General features: G+C 37.2%; 1 protein-coding gene across 1 annotated transcript in view; it reads left to right on the top strand.

Moving 5' to 3' along the window:
- The window catches only part of LOC121869327 (WD repeat-containing protein 76-like), a 107,927-nt gene extending 84,821 nt beyond the window's left edge, over window positions 1-23,106 (top strand). Inside the window, exons 8-12 of the mRNA XM_042370618.1 lie at window positions 12,343-12,464; window positions 17,956-18,059; window positions 18,242-18,313; window positions 20,189-20,307; window positions 21,240-23,106. Of these exons, the coding sequence (XP_042226552.1) occupies window positions 12,343-12,464; window positions 17,956-18,059; window positions 18,242-18,313; window positions 20,189-20,307; window positions 21,240-21,386 (564 nt within the window). The 3' untranslated portion in view covers window positions 21,387-23,106. The remainder of the gene's footprint in view (window positions 1-12,342; window positions 12,465-17,955; window positions 18,060-18,241; window positions 18,314-20,188; window positions 20,308-21,239) is intronic.
- Window positions 23,107-24,011: the final 905 nt, after the last annotated feature.

The following is a 24,011-nucleotide window of genomic DNA, read 5'->3' as shown; positions in this document are numbered from 1 at the left end:
CAGAAACATTAATTAAAATACCGTATATACCCGTGTATAGCACGAGTTCTGAAGACCAAATTTTTGGGCAAAAAGTTGGGGGTCGACCTCTATACGGGTAATAGTTTCGTTAGGTTGAAAAATATTTACCAGTAACTACCAGTAAACAATGGAAACGACGCACCAACTCACCACCCGCTGTGAGTGTCGGTACAGTTGCCAGGGCAGATCTCTTGTGTCATCATAGCAAGCCCAAAGTAGCCAAATGCATGGTATGGTAGCACAGGAGTATGTAAAACATAAAGTATTCATTTTTAAAAGTTTATTTATAGATACATAAATTTTTGTTAATTAAATTTGAAACATCAATCTTTGTTAATTAAATTTGAAATAAAAGAAAAATACGATACCTTATTTATAAATATTTTCATTAAAATATTACATCACAAGTATATTTTACCTTAACTGTGCCTGAATGAATATATTCTCAGAAATAAATATGGAAATGTAATATTTTTGCTGAAATGACGTACGTATTACAGTGGAAAGTGGGATAAAATTGTGACGAAAACAATGACTTTCACTTTCTTTCGTCGTTCAAAAGATTTTACGGCAATCGCTTTTCGAATGGTTTTCAGTTAAAAAACTGTTGTATTACAATAATATTCTATCCCAATTGACTTGAATAAATACTATGATACCATATTTCTGAATATTTTCATTAAAATCCATCAAAATCATTTTCCTTGTCATCATCTGCAGCACCAAACAGCTCCTCCCAGTCCTCTCCTTGAACAGCATCGTCATATGGATCAACACCATCATCAGCCATAGGATCATCAATATCTTCATCCTCATTCACGCTCTCATTAGCCTCATAATCCCACAACAAGTCGTCTTCTGTTCCATCAAGAGCATTCGAAATCCCACATTTCTTAAAAGATTTCACCACAATTTCTGGTCTGATTGCATCCCAGGCCTCTACAATCCATTCACATAATGTTGCTGGTGATGGAGCTTGGATGTTGCCTCCCTTTGTGTATGTCTTATCGCCTTCTATCATCCAGTTGTTCCACTTCACTCTTACCGCATCTTCAAATGGTTTGTTTATGGAAACATCCAGTGGTTGGACAAGACTTGTTAATCCACCAGGAATCACAGCTGTATCAGTGTTTTCCTTCCTAATCCCAGCAGTAACACTGTCAACAAGATGTGACCGAAACATATCCCACACAAGAAGACTTTTTTCTTTGCGCAGTCCCCCTGGTCTAAAGTTCCAGACTTTTTTAAGCCATATTTGTATGCCGCCTTCATCCATCCATCCTTTCTCGTGCACATGGATGATTAAAAAAATGCTGTCTGACTTGCAACACTGTTGGTAGGGTCAGGTGGTTCTAACGGCACCTGCCAGGACCCGGCAATCAAATTTATAACAGTGTCTAACCTCAATTACTGTAGTTTATCTGATGTAAGCAATATGAAGTAAAAAATACCAGTTAAAGTGAGAAATTGGAAGAGAATATACAAGAAAGATGTCATTGGGCTATTTTTGGTAGGGCTGAGGGACAGAGTACCAGCTGTTTGGTCCTTTTTGGCGGGAGAGTCACGCAAATAACCACAGTACTGGTATTTGTTTGGTGTCTTCTGTATTTTTAAAAATGAATACCGTAACATTGTATTATATACAAACTTGTCATATTTCTGGAAAATAAGAAGCAAGAAAATAAAAATATACCGGTAAACACAATTTCAACTTACACTAAAATTAAAAGCTGCTTAAGAAGGGCCGATGCAAACACAAAGCCTCCGCGACCAGGGCGCTGCCGTATCAGCTAGACGGTACACGTGTTTTTCGAATTGTTTTCAGTTAAAAAACTGTTACATCACAAGTGAATTAGGAGAGAATATTATTGTAATACAACAGTTTTTAACTGAACCATTCGAAAAGCGATTACGGTAACATCTTTTCAACGAAAGAAAGCGAAAGTCATTGTTTTTGTCACGATTTTTTCCCACTTTCCACTATAATACGTACGTCATTTCAGCAAAAATATTAATTTCCATATTCTCAGAAATAAATAGTAGTTTTGCTGAAACATGATGTATTTCAATGTAAATTAGGATAAACTACATGATGAAAACAGAAGACTTTACCAAACCTTTCGATGTTCAAGATATGTTACTCGTTTTTTTAATAGTTTTCGGTTAAAATACTGTTATATTACAATGATATTATATTCATACTGTGCTTGATATACTACATTCACGGAAATGTAATATTTTTTGCTGAAATGACGTACGTATTACAGTGGAAAGTGGGATAAAATTGTGACGAAAACAATGACTCGCATTCTTTCGTTCAAAATATGTTACCGTAATCGCTTTTCGAATGGTTTAGTTAGAAAACTGTTGTATTACAATAATATTCCCTCCTAATTGACTTGAATAAATACTTGAATGGAAATATACAATATTTTTGTTGAAACTACCCGCGTTTCAGTGTAAAGTGTCGGAATAATTAATGGTAAACAAGTTTATAGGACCTAGTGTTTTTCTGAAGGTTTTGTTGTTCCTTTACCCTCAAAAACTTGGGTCGACCTATAAACGAGGAATATCATAAATTAACGATTTCTTGGTCAAAAAATCGGGGTCGACCTATATACGAAGGGGGGTTATAGACGAGTATATACGGTATATATGAACAGTATATAAGTGTTGCTTTTATATTCTTATGTAAAGTAATGACGATATGTTTTCACGTGTGCGCACTTACATACACGATCTCTCTTTTTTTCTTTACCATTATTGTTAGCTACTTCTATTGTTCCATTTATTAACATTACTTAAAACAACCATATTAATTTTACTACAGCTACAACCAAGGTCTTATTTTCTTCAGTTTTATATGTAGAACCAGTCAGTCACTGGTTTTGTAATCAACGAAAACAATGCTGTGTCATTTCCTCGTGTGTTTTAATATTTTACGTATTATTAATGAATTGTATTGCTCATTTTGCACACATAAACATTAATTCAATAAAAAAGACATTCAGTAATAAACAATAATGAATCTTTTGTACATAAGAGAAATGACGCTGTTTACACGATTATGCACGTCGTCTGCACGTTGGCGGGCCGTTCAAACCCGTCGAAATTCAAGTTGCCGCTGTCAAAATTTATATTTATATTTTTTTTGTGTGTGTTCCAATAAAATAAGTTGAATTAAAAACTCGCGAAATTTGAGAAGCTACTATACGACATTTAACCCTTCAATATGTCTTCAAAGAGACCATGATGCAGAGAAAGTGGTGCTAGTGCTTCCAAGCATAAGCACAAGTCACTATCTATCCAGGAAAAGGGTGAATTTCCATGGTCCGGCACCGGTCACGTCCCAAGGTTGCCGGACTAGAGAGGTACAACCTGTATAAGACTTTCAAAATTATTGAATAGTACAAACTTCTTGATATTTACTAAAATAATTTAAGCCCTAGAACCGATTACTATATTAGCGGACCAATACTACAGCTGGTGGCCAGCCACATGCAGGCGATAACATGTTGGGAAAAATTCGTAAGAAATTCATTAATCGAGAGAATGCTCGTTAACCGAAGTTAAGAATCTTATGGAAGGTAATTCGTTAACCGGTGGATCACTATATATATATATATATATATATATATATATATATATATATATATATATATATATATATATATATATATATATATATATATATATATATATATATATATATATATATATTTCATGTACAGTAGATCCTCAATGAAAACGTGGATAAGATAAATCTTGATAAAATCACACGTGTGATTTTATCAATATATATATACACCTAGACCCCGACTTACGACTACGTGGACTTACGACCGTCGGGACTTACGACCGCCTCAGATATAGATAAAAAATAAATAAATAAAATAAAATAAATTTAAATGACACACGCATTTTCTATACCGAAACGTTTCCAGTTAATGTAGTCTCCATGTATAATTAGAAAATTATGGGGGCCCCATGTGCATTCAGCTGACTACATTAAAGGTTAAGCGCTCAGTCACACTGTATCCATTCCTTATTATTTATTACTTTCACTGTACTGTATCCATTCATCATTATTCATTACTTTTACTGTACTGTATTTCATTGTAGATTTTTTATTAAAAAAAAAAAAAAAATGTTTTTTTTTATCTATGTCGGACTTACGACCATGTCGGACTTACGACCTGGATTTGGGTCCCTATCCCCGTTGTAAGTCGGGGTCTATCTGTATGTATATATATATATATATATATATATATATATATATATATATATATATATATATATATATATATATATATATATATATATATATATATATATATATATATATATTCACACAGAGTCATGCGCAGGTTAACATCCTAGATACGTTCTTGGAAACGTGACGTTAACCAAAATGGATGTTGTCCGATCATCACATAAACTTTGTATTTATACTTACGTGTATGTGGAATACTATATACATACATATACAGTTGTACCCCACTTAACGCGGTCAATTGAACCCAGAGGGTCCCGTGTTAAGTGAAATCCGCGTTAAGTGAACAACAGAACATATGGGATTAATTCCAATAGAAACCAGCCCGACCCCCAAACTCCACTTTTTGACGACACATAACTATGTTGTAGTAAAAATTCTATCTTAACTTTATGATGGTATGAAAAAACAAGTAATATAGAAGAGGTTAGGTTAGGAAAGATAAAGGTTAACATAGGAAAAATGAAGGTTAAGTTAGAGAAACTAAAAGTTAGATGTAACACTTACGGTTGTAGAAGAGATGGGTCGGCATACGGGGATGGAGGCTGGTTCCGAGGCAGAGGGCAGATTACTGGCCCTCAGGTGAATCACCATTACTAGGTGAATCACCATCACTGTCACTTACAGTTGTCAGGGCTTCCCTGACAAATCCCTCAAAGTCAACTTCACTTTCACTATCACTGGCTTGGGCTGGCTGTGGTGGGTTGCGGGCAAAGAACTCGGTTATGCTTTGCTGACGGCTGGCGTTGATGTTGTCATGATACACCGTGATGTACGGCTCCATAGCCTGCACCAGCCGGGTATGGAAGACTTCATAGCGTTCATCGTCATTGTCGCGGGAAAGGACGGACTTAATTTTTTCTGCAAACTCTATGGCACACTTAATATCACTATGACTTAAACTAGGTTCTTCGGAGAATGACGCACCTTCTTCCTCCTCTTCACTGGCGTGTTCTTCTTCCAACATCTCGTCGGCAGTCACTTCAGGATCTTTGATCACCTCCAGGATGTCTTCGTTGGTGGTCTCGGAGAAGCCTTCAGCTGTAATATTGAGCGCAGCTTCTCTGGCAAGGTCCACTGCTACTGCAACAGTCTGAACCTGACCAGTCACAGGTTCACTCCTCCTCTCACCTGGTATGCCATGCAACACATGTCTCCATGCGTGACGAATCGTAGCAATAGTCAGCAGATCCCATGCCTCCACCAAGAAGTCTACAGCTTGTTTAACGTTAAACTTCTTCCAAAATTGTTTGACGAGAAGTTCTTGAGTCACCGCCTCTTGTTCCTTGTCCTCGTCGCTTTTGCTCTCGCTGTCGGTGTCACCCAGCTTACGCAACTCATCCTTGGTGTTGGTAGAGTCGTTCAGCAGCTTGAACTTCTTTGCAGAGTACGCAGCTTTAACATTGCAGATCAACTCCTGGTCCATGGGCTGGATTAATGACGTAGTGTTGGGAGGAAGGAAGACCACTTTTACGTTGGGGTGACGATCCATAAGTAGGGGCGAGTGTCCAGGTGCGTTGTCAAGGAGCAACAAAATATTGAATGAAACATTCTGTTGCTCGCAGAATTTCTTCACGTCGGGAACAAAACAGTTGTCAAACCAGAAGAGGGACAGAGAAGAGGACATCCACGCCTTATGTGCGGTTAGTCAGTGGACATTATGCTTGTTCATGTCCATATTCTTGTAGGCTTGGGCTTGCGGGCTGTGTGAATCACCGATAACTTTGGTTTACAGGTACCGGAGGCATTGGTGGTAAACAGGACGGTGATGCGTTCCTTCTGCAACTTCCGACCCCTTACCTTGCTGGCAGACTGGACAACGAAGGTCTTGGAAGGTAACTTTTTCCAGAAAAGACCAGATTCGTCCATGTTAAACACCTGGTCGTCACTGTACTGTCCTTCCTCCATAATCTCACGTAAGAACGGAGGAAAATCTCTAGCCGCCACACGGTCAGCACTCGCTTCCTCACCACCAATGTTGATGTTGGTGATCTTGTTCCTCTTCTTAAACCTATGCAGCCAACCAGAGGAAGCATTGAAGGGTTTGGGCTCTGCAATTCCCAGCTTACGTGACACTGCTGCGTATAGCTCACGTGCGTACTCCTGCACTGAGCGCGTGTCCACCGCCATGTTGCGTCGCGCCTGACGAACCAAATAACTCACCAGCAAATTTTCCACTTTTGCCAGCACCCTGTTCTGGCAATACCTGATAGATGAAGCACCTGCAGACTTTGTGATTTTCATGTGCTCTTTGATCTTGGCTGCATCCTTCTTGATCGTGCGAATCGTAGATTCGTTGACGCGATGCTGGCGCGCGAGATCAACTTGCCGTGTTCCTTTCTCCAAATCTTGAACAATTTGGTACTTCACCTCGTAGCTTAATGAACGTCGTGTCTTCTTTGGCTTAGTGCCGCTGGGTCCAGGTAAGGAAAGGTCTCTCTCTGGGGGCGGTGGTGGTCCGGCGGAAGCCATTTTACGGAACAATGGATGCGCGTTTACACGGTGTGGCCTTGAGGGATGAAACTGCCGCAGCTAGGTCAAGCATCGTCTCTCCTCCCTCCCTCCCTCCCCGGGGTGGTCACGTCATAATACTTTAAGCCAATTACAGCTAGCAGCAGAGGGGGGTAGGGATGCATGGCCAATCACAGTCCGATACGTCATATGACGTCAGTGATAACGCAACAAAGACACACACTGCGCAACCTTACCGCGCGGCTTGCCCAAGCGGAGGGAGGAGGAGGGAGAGGCAGGCAGGCAGGCAGGCGGGTGGCGCGTGGGGAAAATCTAAAAATAGCGTCTCGAGCCGGACACTCACCGCGTATATGATGAAAAATTCCGCGTTAAGTGAAAGTTCAGCTCTGGCAAGGCACCGCGTATATGATAAAACGCGCTAAGTGAAACCGCGTTAGGCGGGGTAATACTGTGAATATATATATATATATATATATATATATATATATATATATATATATATATATATATATATATATATATATATATATATATATATATATATATATATATATATATATATATATATATATTGATTTAGGGAAGATTTAGAGGAATTTTAGGAGTGTTTCTGACTGTTTTTGGCTTTACTTTGTATATACTTTTCTGTGAGCTGGAACCAATTACCCAATATCCCATTGAAACAATGGTTTCGGTTAACGAAATTTTTGGTAACGAACGACCTTCTAGAATGAATTGAGTTCGTTAACCAAGGGACCACTGTTCACCCATTTTTAAGGACATGTTAAACAAATTTGCTAAGGGCATGCTAAGCTCTTCCTTACATTCCTTTAATACTCTGGCAAATATCTCATTGGGACCTGGTGACTTATTAGGCTTTAGTTTGTCCATTCTCTTACTAACATCGTTACTCGTCACTGTTATCTTGTCTGTGCCTCAGGTATCATGTTTAAATTTTCGGTGGTGAAAACTGTTGAAAAATATTTATTCAGATTATTGCTCATTTCTCCGTCATTATCAGTTAGCTTGCCATGACATCACATACGGGGAGCCAGCGCACTGTTGGGCCGGTGACGACGACCCAGGTGTTATAAGAGAAAATACCATTTTTTACGACATATACTATCAGACATAATGTTTCCAGTAGGCTAAGTTCTACCTAACCCAACTCCAGAATTTGAAATATGTTATTGTTTGCTTAAACACATTATTACTTTTATTAAATAAAATAACAATCAGTATTATTGTGTACGTATACTCCAGTAGAGTCATGCGCCGGTTAACGTCCAACCGAACAACATCCGATCGCATATACGTCCGTGGTCCCCCCCCCCCCCCAAAATAACTTCCGTGACGTCTGCTGGACCACCACTCCATGACCCCCTGACGGAGACACGATGATCCTTTCCATACTGGCCAGATATTATGTGTTAAAGAAATATCCTTCCCTAGGCTTTAGTAAGCATTTGCCTCCAGGTCTAATGTTAACCTACATCTATTGAGGATAAAATCTTTCACCTACAAATTGACAATAACTTATTTGCTGTAATCAGACATATCTAGTTGCCTCAACAATTGCAACCCCAGTTGCAATTGGGGTTGCAATTTCAAGTTCTGTGTCATTATTAAGGAATAACGAAGTCTCTGGTGCACTCTAAGATTAAGAGAGAAAACGGAGGTCTCAGGCGTCCTGAAGCGAGAGAAAACGGACTCCTATGATGGGGGACACAAGAACTCACACGTGCCACTCATATTGACAGACTTGACACTCACTTACTTGACAAGTTTTACCAACCATTAGTTGTGTACATTATCTAGTGAATTTACTTAATATTGTACAGTACAAGTACACTGCAATACAGTGGTCCCTCGGTTAACAATGGACCTAAGTGCAAACCTCTACTGTACATGTGCTAAAATTGTTATGTCTATTGCAAATGTAGCTTGTTTATACAGGTATTCAAATAAATCACTGTCTTACAAGAATCCCTCCAATGTAAGTTATATTCACCCAGGTCGTTTGGGTGGCAAATTATGAGAAGAGCTTAGTCACTCTTAAATTTTGATAAATAAATACGCTGGCAGGCCTTCAGCGCCAACTGTCAAATCATATCTCAAATAAATAAACAAACAAACGCCAGACATTCTGTCACCTCACCTCTCGCTCCCCCCCCTGCTCCCCCCCTCTTCCCACGCTCGCTGGCTACCTCCCTCCTTGCCTCCCTCCTTGTGTTCCCAGACAAAAGATTGGTGATTTCTTTATGCTTTAAGGTGTTTGTTTTATGTAATATCTCAGACTAAAGTTAGGATAATATAATTTGCATTGCTGAAATCCTTGCAAGACAGAGATTAATTTAAATATAAACGTAATATATTTTGCTCGAGACATAAAAATTGTAGTACATTAGTGTACAATACTGTAGTACATTTTATAATATAAAGTTTTTCAACTGTATTTTTGGGTAGATTTACATAAATTTCTTCATTTATTTTCATCCATTTACATGCACACACCATACTAAAAGAAAAGTAAAAGAAATAAATGACCTTAGTGCAAAGCTGGAGTGCACATGTACTAATTTGATTATGGTACTAAAGTTGTTATGTCTAGTGCAAATTATAGGTTGTTAATATTTAAATTAATCAACATCTTACAAGAATCCTAGCAATATAAATTATATTCACCCAGGTCATTTCACTGGTTTTTTATAAAAGAGAAGCTTAGTCACTTAAAAATTGATAAATAAACACGCGTTAGAGGCAGTGCCAAGTCAAACATACCACCTCACCTCCCGCTCGCCTCCCCCCCCCCCACGCTCGCTCGCGTGGGGGGTTTTAGGCCTTAAGTTTTTCATCTAATATCTCAGACTATAGGAGAATATAATTTGCATTGCTGAAATCCTTGCAAGACAGAGATAGAGATTAATTTAAATATAAACGTCATATATTTCACTCAAGAGATAAAAATTGTAGTGCATTAGTGTACAATACTGTAGTACATTTTATAATATAAAGTTTTTCAACTGTATTTTTGGGTAGATTTACATAAATTTCTTCATTTATTTTCATCCATTTACATGCACACACCATACTAAAAGAAAAGTAAAAGAAATAAATGACATTAGTGCAAAGCTGGAGTGCACATGTACTAATTTGATTATGGTACTAAAGTTGTTATGTCTAGTGCGAATTATAGGTTGTTTATATTTAAATTAATCAACATCTTACAAGAATCCTAGCAATATAAATTATATTCACCCAGGTCATTTCACTGGCTTTTTATAAGAGAGAAGCTTAGTCACTTAAGAACTGATAAATATACACGCGTTAGACCTGGGCCTGTGCCAACTGTCAAACGTACTACCTCCCCTCCCCCCACGCCCCCCCACACCCTCTCTCTCCCCCATCTGCCCAGCGTTGCTGGAATCCTTGTAAAACAGTGAATAATTTTAATATAAACATCATGTATTTTGCACAAGAGATAAAAATTAATCATCTGTATCACATTACAGTAGTGATTTATGAGTAAGAGTATATATGTACGTATATAGTATTCCACATACACGTAAGTATAAATACAAAGTTTATGTGATGATCGGACAACGTCCATTTCGGTTAACGTCACGTTTCCAAGAACGTATCTAGGACGTTAACCGGCGCATGAATTTATACCAAATAAATTTCTTTACATTTGTATCTGTTAACATTGCTAGTGGCATTTGTTGCCATGTGAGACTCATCCCCATAGCTCTCTTGCTACTAGGCCAAGCTGTGAGTTTTGTTATGGTAATTTTTCAACAGAATATGCAAAAAAAAAAAAAAGTAAAAAAAAGGATGGAGAATAAACAGTTCTTCATGTGCGAGAGTGAGCACACTGAGTGGGGGAGCGGTGTGTGGAAGCCCTCCATTGTTAGGGGTCAGCGTCCTAATGATGAGTCTGGAGGCCAAGCTGACTGGCAAAGTGTGTTATGCGCTGCACACTTTGTGTTGTTTGACTCAAAATTAAAACAAAATCCATGGTGATGCATTTGTGTTGGTTTCTTTTGTTTTAATAATTTTTCTTTATTTTAAACAACAAAAGGGAGAAACAAACATTATAATAAAGAGGCATCATTGCCAGAGATACACTCAGTACTTGTTTGGGACAAGCTAGTGTTCAGCCCCGGATAATTATATCTTGTATAAATGTATGTATACTGTACTTCACATATATATTATTTATTTACTATATGTGTATGTCCTTGAGTACATTATACTGTACAGTCTTGTGTATCACATATACAGGCAATTACTGTACACAAGTAGACACACAAGGTTTGTTGTGGGTGGTACATACAGTACAGTCTCTCTTCGACTTACGACGGGGTTCCTTCCCGATGACCAGGACGTAAGTCGAAAATGCGAAAATAATACATAGAAAATCTAAAATGGGTGTCTCCTTTTCTTCTCAGCACCACGAGAACTCTCACTTTTAAGCTTGCCAGCCATTTTAAAGGGAATTACAAACGAAAATTTTGTCAGTACAGCGCGATCACTAACGTCAGTACTAGAAAATACCTAATTTGAAAAATAATAATATACGACCACGGCGGTCGTATGTCCGGGTTGTCGTAAATCGAGGAGTACCTGTACTGAAAATGTCCAGCTTTGTTTGTTAGTTTACATAACTGAAACTTTGGCCTTATATTTCTATCAAAAATGGGGTTTGGTTGGAAAAAATATAAACTTGAAGTAAAGCAAAAGTGAGACATTTAGAAAAGACAGCATAGAAGAAGAAAGACATTTTTTAAAGAGAAATAAGATGTACAAGTTGGTAAGAGAGAACCTTGGTAATGTTGATGTGTGCCAGAGAGGGTGTAGGGAAACACCAGCTGTTATGTGTGGCTAGTCAGTTTTTCTCTCACCAGAACCAGGTGAAATATTATAGGCTCTGAGCTATCCACCTGTCTTCATGCAAATGGTTTCTGCACAGTAAGCAAAGATCAAATGACGTGAACCCTCAAAGATCTGGACTAAAAGGGGGGACTACCTGTCCGGAAAAGCCGATTGTCTGAATCTTCCGGCGAATGTACTAATGTATAGAAATTATAAATAATGATATAAAAAACACCAAAAATACAGTACATATTATCCTGACTACTGGGGTTAGTTATATACACATTTTCCTGTGAAAAACCATAATTTTGAGCAACATATTACTGTACTCAAATGTACTACACTAAATGTTTAAATTTTTATCTCACGCAAAATATATGATATCTGTACTCAAATTAATTGCTGTTTTGCGAGGATTCCAGCAATGCAATTTATATTCTGCTAACTTTAGTCTGTGACATTTTATAAGATAAAAACTTTAAGCCTAAAACTACCTTCACCCTGTTTTGGGAATGCTTTCTTAGGGAGGCTTCTTAGCCCAGAACCCCCAAATTTTTTGTCCGAATCTTCTGAAATTTGGATTTACCGAGTCCGGATCTTCGAGGGTTTACTGTAGTCTCATTACAATCAATCATAAATAATCTTCAGACATAATACATGAATCATTCCATCGATGGCTCAGATGTCAATTAATTTTGCAGGTTGACTTGCGAGCTGCGGAGAAGAAGCCCGTGGAGTACCTGGTTCACAACAAGACGAGTGTCAAGTTGGTGACGGTTCACCCAACTCAGAACCACTATTTTGCCACGGCCTCACGAGATGGGTTAGTTTTGAAGGAATTTCATCTCTTGATGGTGTACACTGGTGAAATGATGATGTCAGTACTGTGCTCCTTTTGACTAAGCTCTCCTAGTTTTGGTGGAATCTGTCCCTGTGGCAATCACGGGTGTCTGCTGTGGGGGGATCAAGCTTGCGTCAAGGGAAGCAATGTTTGGTTGGATCAGGGATTTATGTGGTCAATTTTCTGAGGTCAGGCAATCAGGTGCAGGTGTGAGGTTAGGTTAGGTTAAGTAGCTGAGGTAAGACTCCTGACCCTAGGGTAAGCAGTTTGACAACACTGATAAAATTAGATCAGGTCATATAAAGCAGACCCAGGTCACCCAGCTACTGTACAAGACACCATCATGCCACTGACTACCTCTGTTTTAGATTCAGTCATTTACTCCTTTGGAATACATGAAGTTATAAGGTAAGAAAAGTTTGGTATTTCTTTAAAAGATATTAACGTGATTTCATATAGATTTTTTTGTATCGGCTCTGTGGGTTTGTACCAAGACTAATGTTTTGGTACCGTACCATGGTTTTAGATCACCAGCTGCCCATGGTGGCAATATTCTTCTCTTAACAAGAAGTTAACTGCTGTGTAATACTGTACAGTGGTTACTGAGGACATGAGATGTTGGCACAACTTAGTCAGTAGTTCAGTTGTGATGTATTTTGTATCTTTTTTCCTCCTAAATTTAGAAGATCAATTTGTGCTAATTATTAGGTTTATAATTATTTGTGTGATTTTATTATTTTGAAACATGAAAACCAAAAGTATATACTGTACTATACAGGGTGACTCAGAAAAAATTTATACATACTGCCTGATAGATTATTATGGTGACCACAAGAATGCTTGTACCTGTACAGTATTACAACAGAAGCATTGTCATCACTTGCTGGTATACAAGGTCTTCTACAAGTGAGAACAGTTTTACATTGCTATGCTTCAAGCATTTGTGTAATTACTATGAGAATCTGTAAGGGGCATGTATAAATTTTTCTGAGACAACCTGTAGTAAGTTTTATTTTCAGTACAGGTTGTACCTCTCTAGTCCGGCATTCTGTGGTCCGGAAACTCCCGTGGTCCGGAACGATTTTAGTTTGTCCGATAGGTAGATAGGCAGCTTTTTTTTTTTTTATCTGAATTATTATTATTATTACAGGAGTATTAAATTTTTGCCCCTCAGGCCCCAATGTGGGTCAGTGACCTATGCCCGGGTGGGCTAATCCCCTTAAAAAAAAAAAAGCCGCGGGAAATTAAGGTTTGTTTACATCCGGCAGTTCGGCTGCTCTCTCTCTCTCTCTGCTTGTCTATACAGAGTACAACATTTAACCCTTCAATATATATGAGCAGTAAATAAGTGTTGCTTTCATATTCTTATGTAGAGTAATGACGATATATTTTCACATGTGCGCACTTACATACGAGCAGTCTCACTTTTTTTTTTACCATTAATGGTTAGCTACTTATATTGTTCCATTTATTAACATTAAATAACATTACAGGTACTTCAAGCAACCATATTCATTTTTTACATTAATTTTACTACAGCTAAACTCAGGGTCTTATTTTCTTCAGTTTTATATGTAGAACCAATCAGTCACTGGTTTCGTAAGCTTTAACATAAACAATGCCGGCAGCCGTCTCGTCTCCTCTAATATTCCACGTATTATTAATAAATTGTATTGTTAATTTTGCACACACGTACATTAATTCAATAAAAACAAATTCAGAAACATTAATTAAAATATATATGAACAGTAAATAAGTGTTGCTTTCATATTCTTATGTAAAGTAATGACGATATGTTTTCACGTGTGCGCATGCGCACTTACATATGCGATCTCTCTTTTTCTTTACCATTATCGTTAGCTACTTCTATTGTTCCATTTATTAACATTAAATAACATTACTTAAAACAACCATATTGATTTTACTACAGCTACAACCAAGGTCTTATTTTCTTCAGTTTTATATGTAGAACCAGTCAGTCACTGGTTTTGTAATCAACGAAAACAATGCTGTGTCATTTCCTCATGTGTTTTAATTTTCTACGTATTATTAATGAATTGTATTGCTCATTTTGCACATACCGTATATCACGGCCTATAAGGCGGCGGGGTGCATAAGACGCCCCCCCCAAATTTCCATTTAAAAAGTAGCTTTTGAGCTCTATTTGCTGTATAAGACCAGTACCCCAAATGTGACACTTACCCACTGACTCAGTAGTCCTTTACCAACCATCCTTGATTTTTTAAAATAAGGCCAATTCACTTCAAGTAATGTCATCAAATTATACCCGCTGGTGTAGTGTAAACACTAGTGACGTCACTGAAGCGTGGTGGGAGTGTTCCCTCGTCTCGGTGGTGTGACTATTTATACAACATGTGGTTCAACAGCAACCACCGTATTCTAATTGTGGTGTTTCATTAGGATTTGAGTGAAAAAGGTTACCAGTATGTACTTACTACATACATTTATTACACAAATATATATATATATATATATATATATATATATATATATATATATATATATATATATATATATATATATATATATATATATATATATATATATATATATATATATATATATATATATATACTGAATATACTATGTACAAAAAATGAATGTTCAATGAATTATTTATGGTGCATTAGGGTACTGGTCACTTCTGATGGGCTATAAATAGCCTTCTTTATCTCCCCTACATCTCACCCTGAGCCAGACGGAAGGGTCTTGGTAAATAACATGTTTGCTTATTTTCCATTTACTTTAAATAGATTTACCGAATTATTTGTTTTATTTATTTATTTATAATATACTGTAATATATTAAACACACTGTAATTATTTTCTTTAATTTATAAACTGTTTTGCGACAAAGGAATGTTCTCCAGTAGTGTTTCATTAGGATTTGAGTGAAAAAATATTACGTACTTACACAATTGTTCCTCTTACTTTGACAACACAACATACATACAGTATATTATTTCTCAGTTTTGATCTTTTTTTTTAATTTTTGTATTTATTTATAGTTAGTTACTTAAAATAAGGCCAATTCACTTCAAGTAATGGCATCAAATATTACCAGCTGGTGTAGTGTAAACACTAGTGACGTCACTTGAGCGTCTGTAATTAACCGTCGATAGTTTCAAGAATTAATGCACTCATTTACTGAATATTCTTTGGAAAAAAATAAAATTTAAATCAATTATTTATAGGAGATAAATATTATTATGAGTAAATATACCGATACCGGTATGCATTACTGACCACCTCCACGGCTCCTCACTGGCAAATGGGGGGGGGGGCGTGGGGAGGGGTGTGTGATGATAGCTGTGTTTATTATAGGGGTATAAATCTCTTTTACGGTATGTTAGACAGGTTTATAATACATTTTTATTATTTTAATATACCGGTAATCTTAATTTGAATCCAGCTTGCCAAACGTAAGTTTCAGTATAAAATAATTAGTGGTAAGACCTTGTGAGTGGCTTACGATGTTTTCATCACCACTTTTGACACACTAAACCACAATATTTAAGAGGTAAGAATTTTAAACTTGGTGGTTTAGACGACCCCCTAACTTTGGGCAGATTTTTTTAATGTTCAAATTTCGTCTTATAGGCCGTGATATACGGTATAAACATTAATTCAATAAAAAAGACATTCAGTAATAAACAATAATGAATCTTTTGTACATAAGAGAAATGACGCTGTTTACACGATTATGCACGTCGTCTGCACGTTGGCGGGCCATTCAAACCAGTTAAAATTCAAGTTTCCGCCGTCAAAATTTTTATTTATTTATTTTTTTGTGTGTTCCAATAAAATACGTTAAGAATTAAAAACTCGCGAAATTTGAGAAGCTACTATACGACATTTAACCCTTCAATATGTCTTCAAAGAGACCATGACGCAGAGAAAGTGGTGCTAGTGCTTCCAGGCATAAGCACAAGTCACTATCTATCCAGGAAAAGGGTGAATTTCCATGGTCCGGCACCGGTCAGGTCCCGAGGTTGCCGGACTAGAGAGGTACAACCTGTATCTTTATTGAACCCCCCCCACCCCTCCGCTTGATGCGGGTTTGCTCGAACACTTTTTTTTATTACTACCCGGTATTGCTTAACATGGGTCTCAGATTTACTCGAACGCAAGTTAAGCCGGGCTAACGTGGGAAAGTTCGGGCAAACATTGTTTGGTAGAAAACATTGTGTGTGGACCAGTGGTTGGGTCCATTACAGTTCATGAGTAGTGTCCTCAGCAGGCCAGTGGTTGAGTCCATTACAGTCCATGAATAGTATCCTCTGCAGACCAGTGGTTGAGTCCATTACAGTCCATGAGTAGTATCCTCTGCAGGCCAGTGGTTGAGTCCATTATAGTCCATGGGTAGCATCCCCAGGCCACGTGGTCTCAGAGTTTAGCTAGTGCTCAGTCCGGCCACAATAGAAAACTTTAATTGGATTAACTTCAGTTTTCTTTGCTTGGTTTTGTCACCATGGCTTCACCTAAATGTTCTCTAAGTGCCCCTCTGCCTAGGGACACTCCAGCAAAGAAGAGCAGGACCACATTTACTCTAGAGAATAAATTGGACATTCTTATACGACTCGAGTGAGGCCAATCCACCGCCACCGCCATCATGCATGAGTACAGAATAATTATTATTCTCACTTAAATACTGATTCATCATGTTTAAGTTTAGACATTCTTATGACTAGAGAGAGGCCAGTCAGCCCACTCTGACAGAGTGGTTTCTCCGTGAACGAGTCAATCAAGAGGAAAGTTGAGAAAATTAAAAGTTGTAATTTGGGGGGAGATAAAGATAACTTTCTTCGTAATTTTTTATTCATTTATATGCACACACAATCCTACATACAGAATGTGCAAAAAAGAAAAAGAAAAATTAATCACCATTAGGTCAAAAACATAAAATAATTAAACATTTCTTGGTGTGCCAGTAGGAGGGGGAGCATTGCTAATGGAAGTCCCCAGCCAGGCCGGGTTGCCATGGTGAGGCTTGAGGGAGGCCACGCATGACTCAGCCAGGCTCTGCAAATGGCTGCTGTGTTAAACTTTTGTGAACTGAGTTCATGAACATGTCAGTGCCTCCACAACATCATGTTTGAGTGAATTTGGTAGCTGTAGGTGTATTAATGAGCTACTTAGAGCAGCAAATGTCTTTGAACTTTGGTTTTTTAATATTTTTGGTGTGTGTGTATGTGGAGGGGGGTCTGCCTGACACATCCCCTGTCTCCCTTTTTATAATGGGTTAGCTCTACACGGCATTTTCTGAGAACACAATCTCCAGGTTAAGCAAGGGAGCAGTGTATGGGGGTCACAAGTTTTGTCCTGGTTTCTTTATTTGTTGTTGTACCCAATAAAGTCATGCCATTTTTTCAGTCAGGTGGAGAGTGACTGTTTGCCAAGTTATGTAATGAAATATGAATTTTGAAAATTAAAAAAAAAAATAATAATTCCAGAAGTGTTTGCCTGTGGGATGTTCGTCACCACATAAAAAATATCCCAATTGCCACATGTGCTCATGGAAGGAGTATCACTGGTCTACAATTTTCTCCATTAACAGGTTTGTCTAATATTTATACTGGAGGTCTGATGGGAGGCTACAGTGTTATGACAATTACATTACGTTACAGAAGTTAACCTGTTGAGTATTATTTGCTGATGATTAATAAAAGAGAAGCTTGTAGCATTAGGTTATGACATCTTGATTCCTTGTCTTATTTATAATCGTGTTTACCATTACAGGAAAGTCCTTGATATCAACCTGCATGGACAACAATTTACGATTCATAGCCTGTGATCTGACGGACCTGAGAGGTAAACACTTTGCTCTTCATCTGGGACTACAGTGAAACCTCAATATAACGGACTCATCTCTCTGTATTGTATAATCCGTTAGTTGGGGGTTTCATATCTAATGGAGCTTTGTTATAATGAACTTTCATCACTATAATTCGTTAAGTAGCGGTTTCATTTACAGGGGATCCCCGACTTACGAACGGGGTTCAACTTTAAATTTACAGTATTTTACTTACCTGATGACTTATTTTTTACTTTACTGTATTTTGTCATTCTGACTTAAGAACGTCCTCAGGACGTAACCCGGGGACCCCCTGTATAATGGGCCGTCGATATAATGGATTTTCCTCTCCATATACCGTACAGTATACCCTTGATTTAACGGAATCCAATATCACGAACTCTCAATTTAGTGGAAGGAATTTTTTTCGTTATTTTTCGCTCGATTTGGTGAACTAGTTCACTATATTGAGATCAATTCCGTTAATATGCTTACACTTACAGAGACACCTCGGACACATGATATGTAGAGTACAGTGATTTCTGCTATAACGCGTGTTTTGATAACGCGAATTTGCTCTAACGCAATTTACGAATTAGGAACGATATTTGTATAACGCGAACGCTTGTTTGCTATAACGCGATTTTTGCTTACTATTTCTCCAATTTTGTGTAAAGAAGAATATCAACAAGAAGCGTTCTGGTGATAGAATTCCTGGTGATGATCGTAAAAGAAAGGATATAACACTTGAAGAGAAGCTCGATTTTATCAACCTCAAAATCACCCTTCTCCCCCATCAAGTAAAGTGTTACATTTACTGTATGATTTCATTATTAGATATGAATGTAACATTTATTTAGACTGTGCTATCCTTTGTGTTAGGCTAACTACTAAATTTTTTCGATTTCGAGTAATCTGCACCTAACCCTATTTTCTCCATAAGCCCTGTTATTTCTATTACGCGATTTTCTATAACACGATATTTTACAAGAACACAATTATCGCGTTATAGCAGAACTACCTGTACATATAAACATTAGAACCATTATTCATGGTTTACCTTAAGCTAGGGGGTTAGGTGATTGTTTCCAAACTTTTTTCCAATTAATAGCCACACTCTCCCCCACACCACTTCCTTTCTGAGACTTCTGTGAGACTTTCAGCATGATGTCTAAGCACAGTACAGTAGTTAGTTGACCATGAGGTAGCAGTGAACAACACACTGAGCGGATGTAAACAAACTCCACACGCCAAGCAACGCAAAATTTAACAGACTCACGCGGGATTTAGTGAACTAGTTCGCTAAATCGAGCAAAAATAACAGAAAGTTTGATTTAACAGAAAGGGGCGGCTCGAATTAGTTGGTTAAATGGAGAAAATGGTGTCCATTAAATAGAGCCTTCACTGTACTGTACTCTACTACTTCACCTCAAGTTTATTATTGTGTGTCGATAAAACTGTTTAGTGTAGTTTTATTTTTCTCAGTCTTCATATAATGTTAGCAGTTAGCATCACAAATCTAGTACTGTACAGTATTTGCTTAATCAGTTAACATTATTCACTTAACAAGTTGAATGGCTTTTGTGTTATTTTATTAACTTGTTACATTAATAAAGTTGCTTTTATTTTTGCTTGAATATATTATGTATTATGGTGCATTATAGTGACTCCTTTTGTTACTTGAATATATTATGTATTATGCAGTATAGTGACTCATTTTCTTGCTTGAATGTATTATGGTGCATTTTAGTGACTCATTTTATTGCTTGAATATATTATGTATTATGGTGCAGTATAGTGATACATTTTGTAACTTGAATATTTTGGGTATGGTGGTGCAGTATTTGCAGTGTTCAAACTCATATACTGTAACTAATTTTTTTTTTTTTCAGTTGAACGAAAAATCCCACACAACAACCAGACTGGGAGATGGCTGACCACCTTTAAGGCTCATTATGTTCCCTGCCGTGAAGACTTGATAGTCGTGGGTTCACTTCTGCAACAACGAAGAGTAAGGAACTCTCAGTTTTAACTCTTCTCTGGGTATAACATTATGCAAGACAGTTTTGTGATGTACACCCAGCATCACTTCCACCTGGTACAGTGGCTGGTGTGATTTGTGAAATGTAGCAATTCTGTGTAAGTTTACATCACAGTAAATCTACTGGAATGGCCAGAAGGACCATGCAATAGTAGTCAGATGTGTGTTGCAAAATAAGCAGCAGATGTTATCTGCATGGACAACAATACACTGCCAAAGCAGCTACTCTGTGGTCATTTAAAGAATGGCAAACAATGCTGATGGACAACAGAAAAGGTACAGTATAAGGATAGTCTTGAAAAGTGCCAGATCGACTCCTGCATCTGGGAGACCATCACTCCACACCATAATGTTTGGATGAGCACAACATGAGAAGGTGTTACTACTGTCCAGGTAGCTCAATTATATACCAATGCAACCAATGCCAGAGCTAGAAAGACACCGCTTCCTCTGCCCCTCCTGCACTACACTTAACCCTCCACTCATGCAACATGTGCAGACAATCCTGCCGGTTCCTTATTGGGCTCTCGAGTCACCTCTGAATTCACCAACGAAGGTGACATTATAAGCCTCTTGGGGGTACTGGGAGTTTCTCTGTGCTAAATAAAATATTGAAAGTGGTTTCCAGTAGTGAATGGGTTGATAACCTTGTATCATTCTGTCCTCACTGGATGATCATCATACTGTACTCGATTATGAGTGACAGCAAAGTAGTGGTAGTAGTTGTGCTAATGCAGTATGGATGTTATATTATTTTGATTATAAGAACATTTTCAAAACATTGATATGTAGACTAAATTTTTCATTGTAAATGAAGTCTAAGTTGAAACCTATCACATTTGTACTTTTAAAAATATTTAAATACTATAATAAGGTAATTATGTATCCCATTCTGCTTGCAGGTGGAAATCTGGGGGTGTGATGGACAACTGAAACACAATTTTATGGGAGAACACTTTGCATCAGTTGCAAGTGTCACCGCTCTTCACCCCACCTTACCAGTCTTGGCCGGATGTAACTCTTCAGGCAGGGTTCATGTCTTCAAGTAGTGTTAGTCTACCTCATCTGGATGACAATGTGCCAGAGTTGCTAGTATTTGTTTGAAGGATTTACAGTGTTATTTATGGCACAGGTGAATTACTGTGAATATTCACTTAGCTCACAGCATTACTAAGATAAGTCAGGGTTTTGCTGAATCTCTGGGCAATAGACTGATAGATGAAGTCTGTAACATTTTTGTTTGTGCATATTACTCTTATGTTTTTATTCACTCTAATCCAGGGTAAATTATTTACTTGTAATCATAAACAACTTCATTTAAAAAAAATATATTTACCGGTCCAAAAGAAGTTGACCTGCATTTGAAATTTTAAAGAGAAACACAGGAGAAATAATAAGTAGTATCATAAACTTTACTACAGTATGTCCTTTGGTTCTCACATTTTCTCTTTTCAGATTATTATTCAAGATCATAATTTTTAATTTTGCTGCACTTTACAATGTCTGAAGTGAATAAAAAAAAATAGGGTAGATTAATAAGGCATTTCTCACTGGTCTTTTTTCTTATTTGATAATTTTATATTTTTTTTACTTCTAAGTTATATTAAGAGTATTTAGATTTTTTTTTCTCAAACAATCATAGGTAAGTGTTAAACACAATGGCTTAAGTGAGATGCTAGGTGGGTTGGCTCGCTCGAGAGGAAGATCCAAGCGTAAGGAGCGACTCGGGTCAGACTCGTTTAAGCAGGGTCGCATACACATACTCTGAAATCCTACTGTCCTAAAAAAATTTATCATAATACAGTAATTAACTTAGTGCTGTATGATAATTGTGTAGTATATATTTTATAAATACCTCTAGTACAATTATATTTTATGAAACAAATAATGTTATTCTTTTTAACAACTACTGCACCAATCTGTCTGTAACCTTTTGTAACTGGTATGTTGGGCTAATGTACTTGTAGGTGTATCTCAACCTGAGTGGGTCAAATTTGTCTGGGTTACTGTTTGCTAAATTATATAAGTGGTCAGAAATAAACATTGTGTGAAACAGAAAGAAAAAGGTTAGATATTCTCAGTGTTGTAGTCAAGAAAAACTACCATAACTGTTTCAGTCCTTGTTTCCATGAAGAAGAAAACACTTCGTCACTTTGGCAACAATAGTCACGGTCTTCTGGGTAAAGTAATCCAACTTAATTTTGTTTGAGACATGGAGACATGTGATGGAGATGTATAATACTGTACTGGGGATATTATTCTCTTAAAGTATAATACTGTACTGGGGATATTATTCTCTTAAAGTATATTACTGTACTGAGGATATTATTCTCTTAAAGTATAATACTGTACTGGGGGATATTATTCTCTTAAAGTATAATACTCTACTGGGGATACTATTCTCTTAAAGTATAATACTGTACTGGAGATATTATTCTCTTAAAGTATATTACTGTACTGAGGATATTATTCTCTTAAAGTATAATACTGTACTGGTAACACTGCCAACATTACCTCCAGTTTTACACAAGGTAGTTCAGTATATCCCTGTGTTGTCGGGTTTAAGTGGAACATTGAATAAAGTGCAGTTGCTGTTACTGTGCTTCATCCCGAGTGTCTGGTGAGGACCACAAGTGTATTTTACAAAGTTTTAGGGATAATGGTGACTCAAATGACATATGGTGTGACTTATAATGTGTGTATGTGTATGGTGTCTTATAATGTGTGAATGGTGTGTCTTATAATGTATGTATGGTGTGTCTTATAATGTGTGTATGATGTGTCCTATAATGTGTGTATGGTGTGTCTTATAATGTGTGTATGGTGTGTCTTATAATGTGTGTATGGTGTGTCTTATAATGTGTGTATGGTGTGTCTTATAATGTGTGTATGGTGTGTCTTATAATGTGTGTATGGTGTGTCTTATAATGTGTGTATGGTGTGTCTTATAATGTGTGTATGTGTGTGGTGTGTCTTATAATGTGTGTATGGTGTGTCTTATAATGTGTGTATGGTGTGTCTTATAATGTGTGTATGGTGTCTTTATAATGTGTGTATGGTGTGTCTTATAATGTGTGTATGGTGTGTCTTATAATGTGTGTATGGTGTGTCTTATAATGTGTGTATGGTGTCTTATAATGTGTGTATGGTGTGTCTTATAATGTGTGTATGGTGTGTCTTATAATGTGTATGGTGTGTCTTATAATGTGTGTATGGTGTGTCTATAATGTGTGTATGTGTCTCATAATGTATGGTGTGTCTTATAATGTGTGTATGTGCATGGTGTGTCTTATAATGCGTGTATGGTGTCTGCACGTGTGTATTTTGTGTCTTATAATGTGTGTATGGTGTGTCTTATAATGTGTGTATGGTGTGTCTTATAATGTGTGTGTATGGTGTGTCTTATAATGTGTGTATGGTGTGTCTTATAATGTGTGTATGGTGTGTCTTATAATGTGTGTATGGTGTCTTATGATGTGTGTATGATGTGTCCTATAATGTGTGTATGGTGTGTTTTAATGTGTGTATGGTGTGTCTTATAATGTGTGTATGGTGTGTCTTATAATGTGTGTGTATGGTGTGTCTTATAATGTGTGTATGGTGTGTCTTATAATGTGTGTATGGTGTGTCTTATAATGTGTGTATGGTGTCTTATAATGTGTGTATGGTGTGTC

The sequence above is a fragment of the Homarus americanus genome, unplaced genomic scaffold (genome assembly GCF_018991925.1).
Source record: "Homarus americanus isolate GMGI-L3 unplaced genomic scaffold, GMGI_Hamer_2.0 scaffold36734, whole genome shotgun sequence".
Lineage (NCBI taxonomy): Eukaryota > Metazoa > Arthropoda > Malacostraca > Decapoda > Nephropidae > Homarus > Homarus americanus.
Note: the sequence above shows the minus strand (reverse complement) of the source record. Positions and strands in the feature narration are given on the sequence as shown.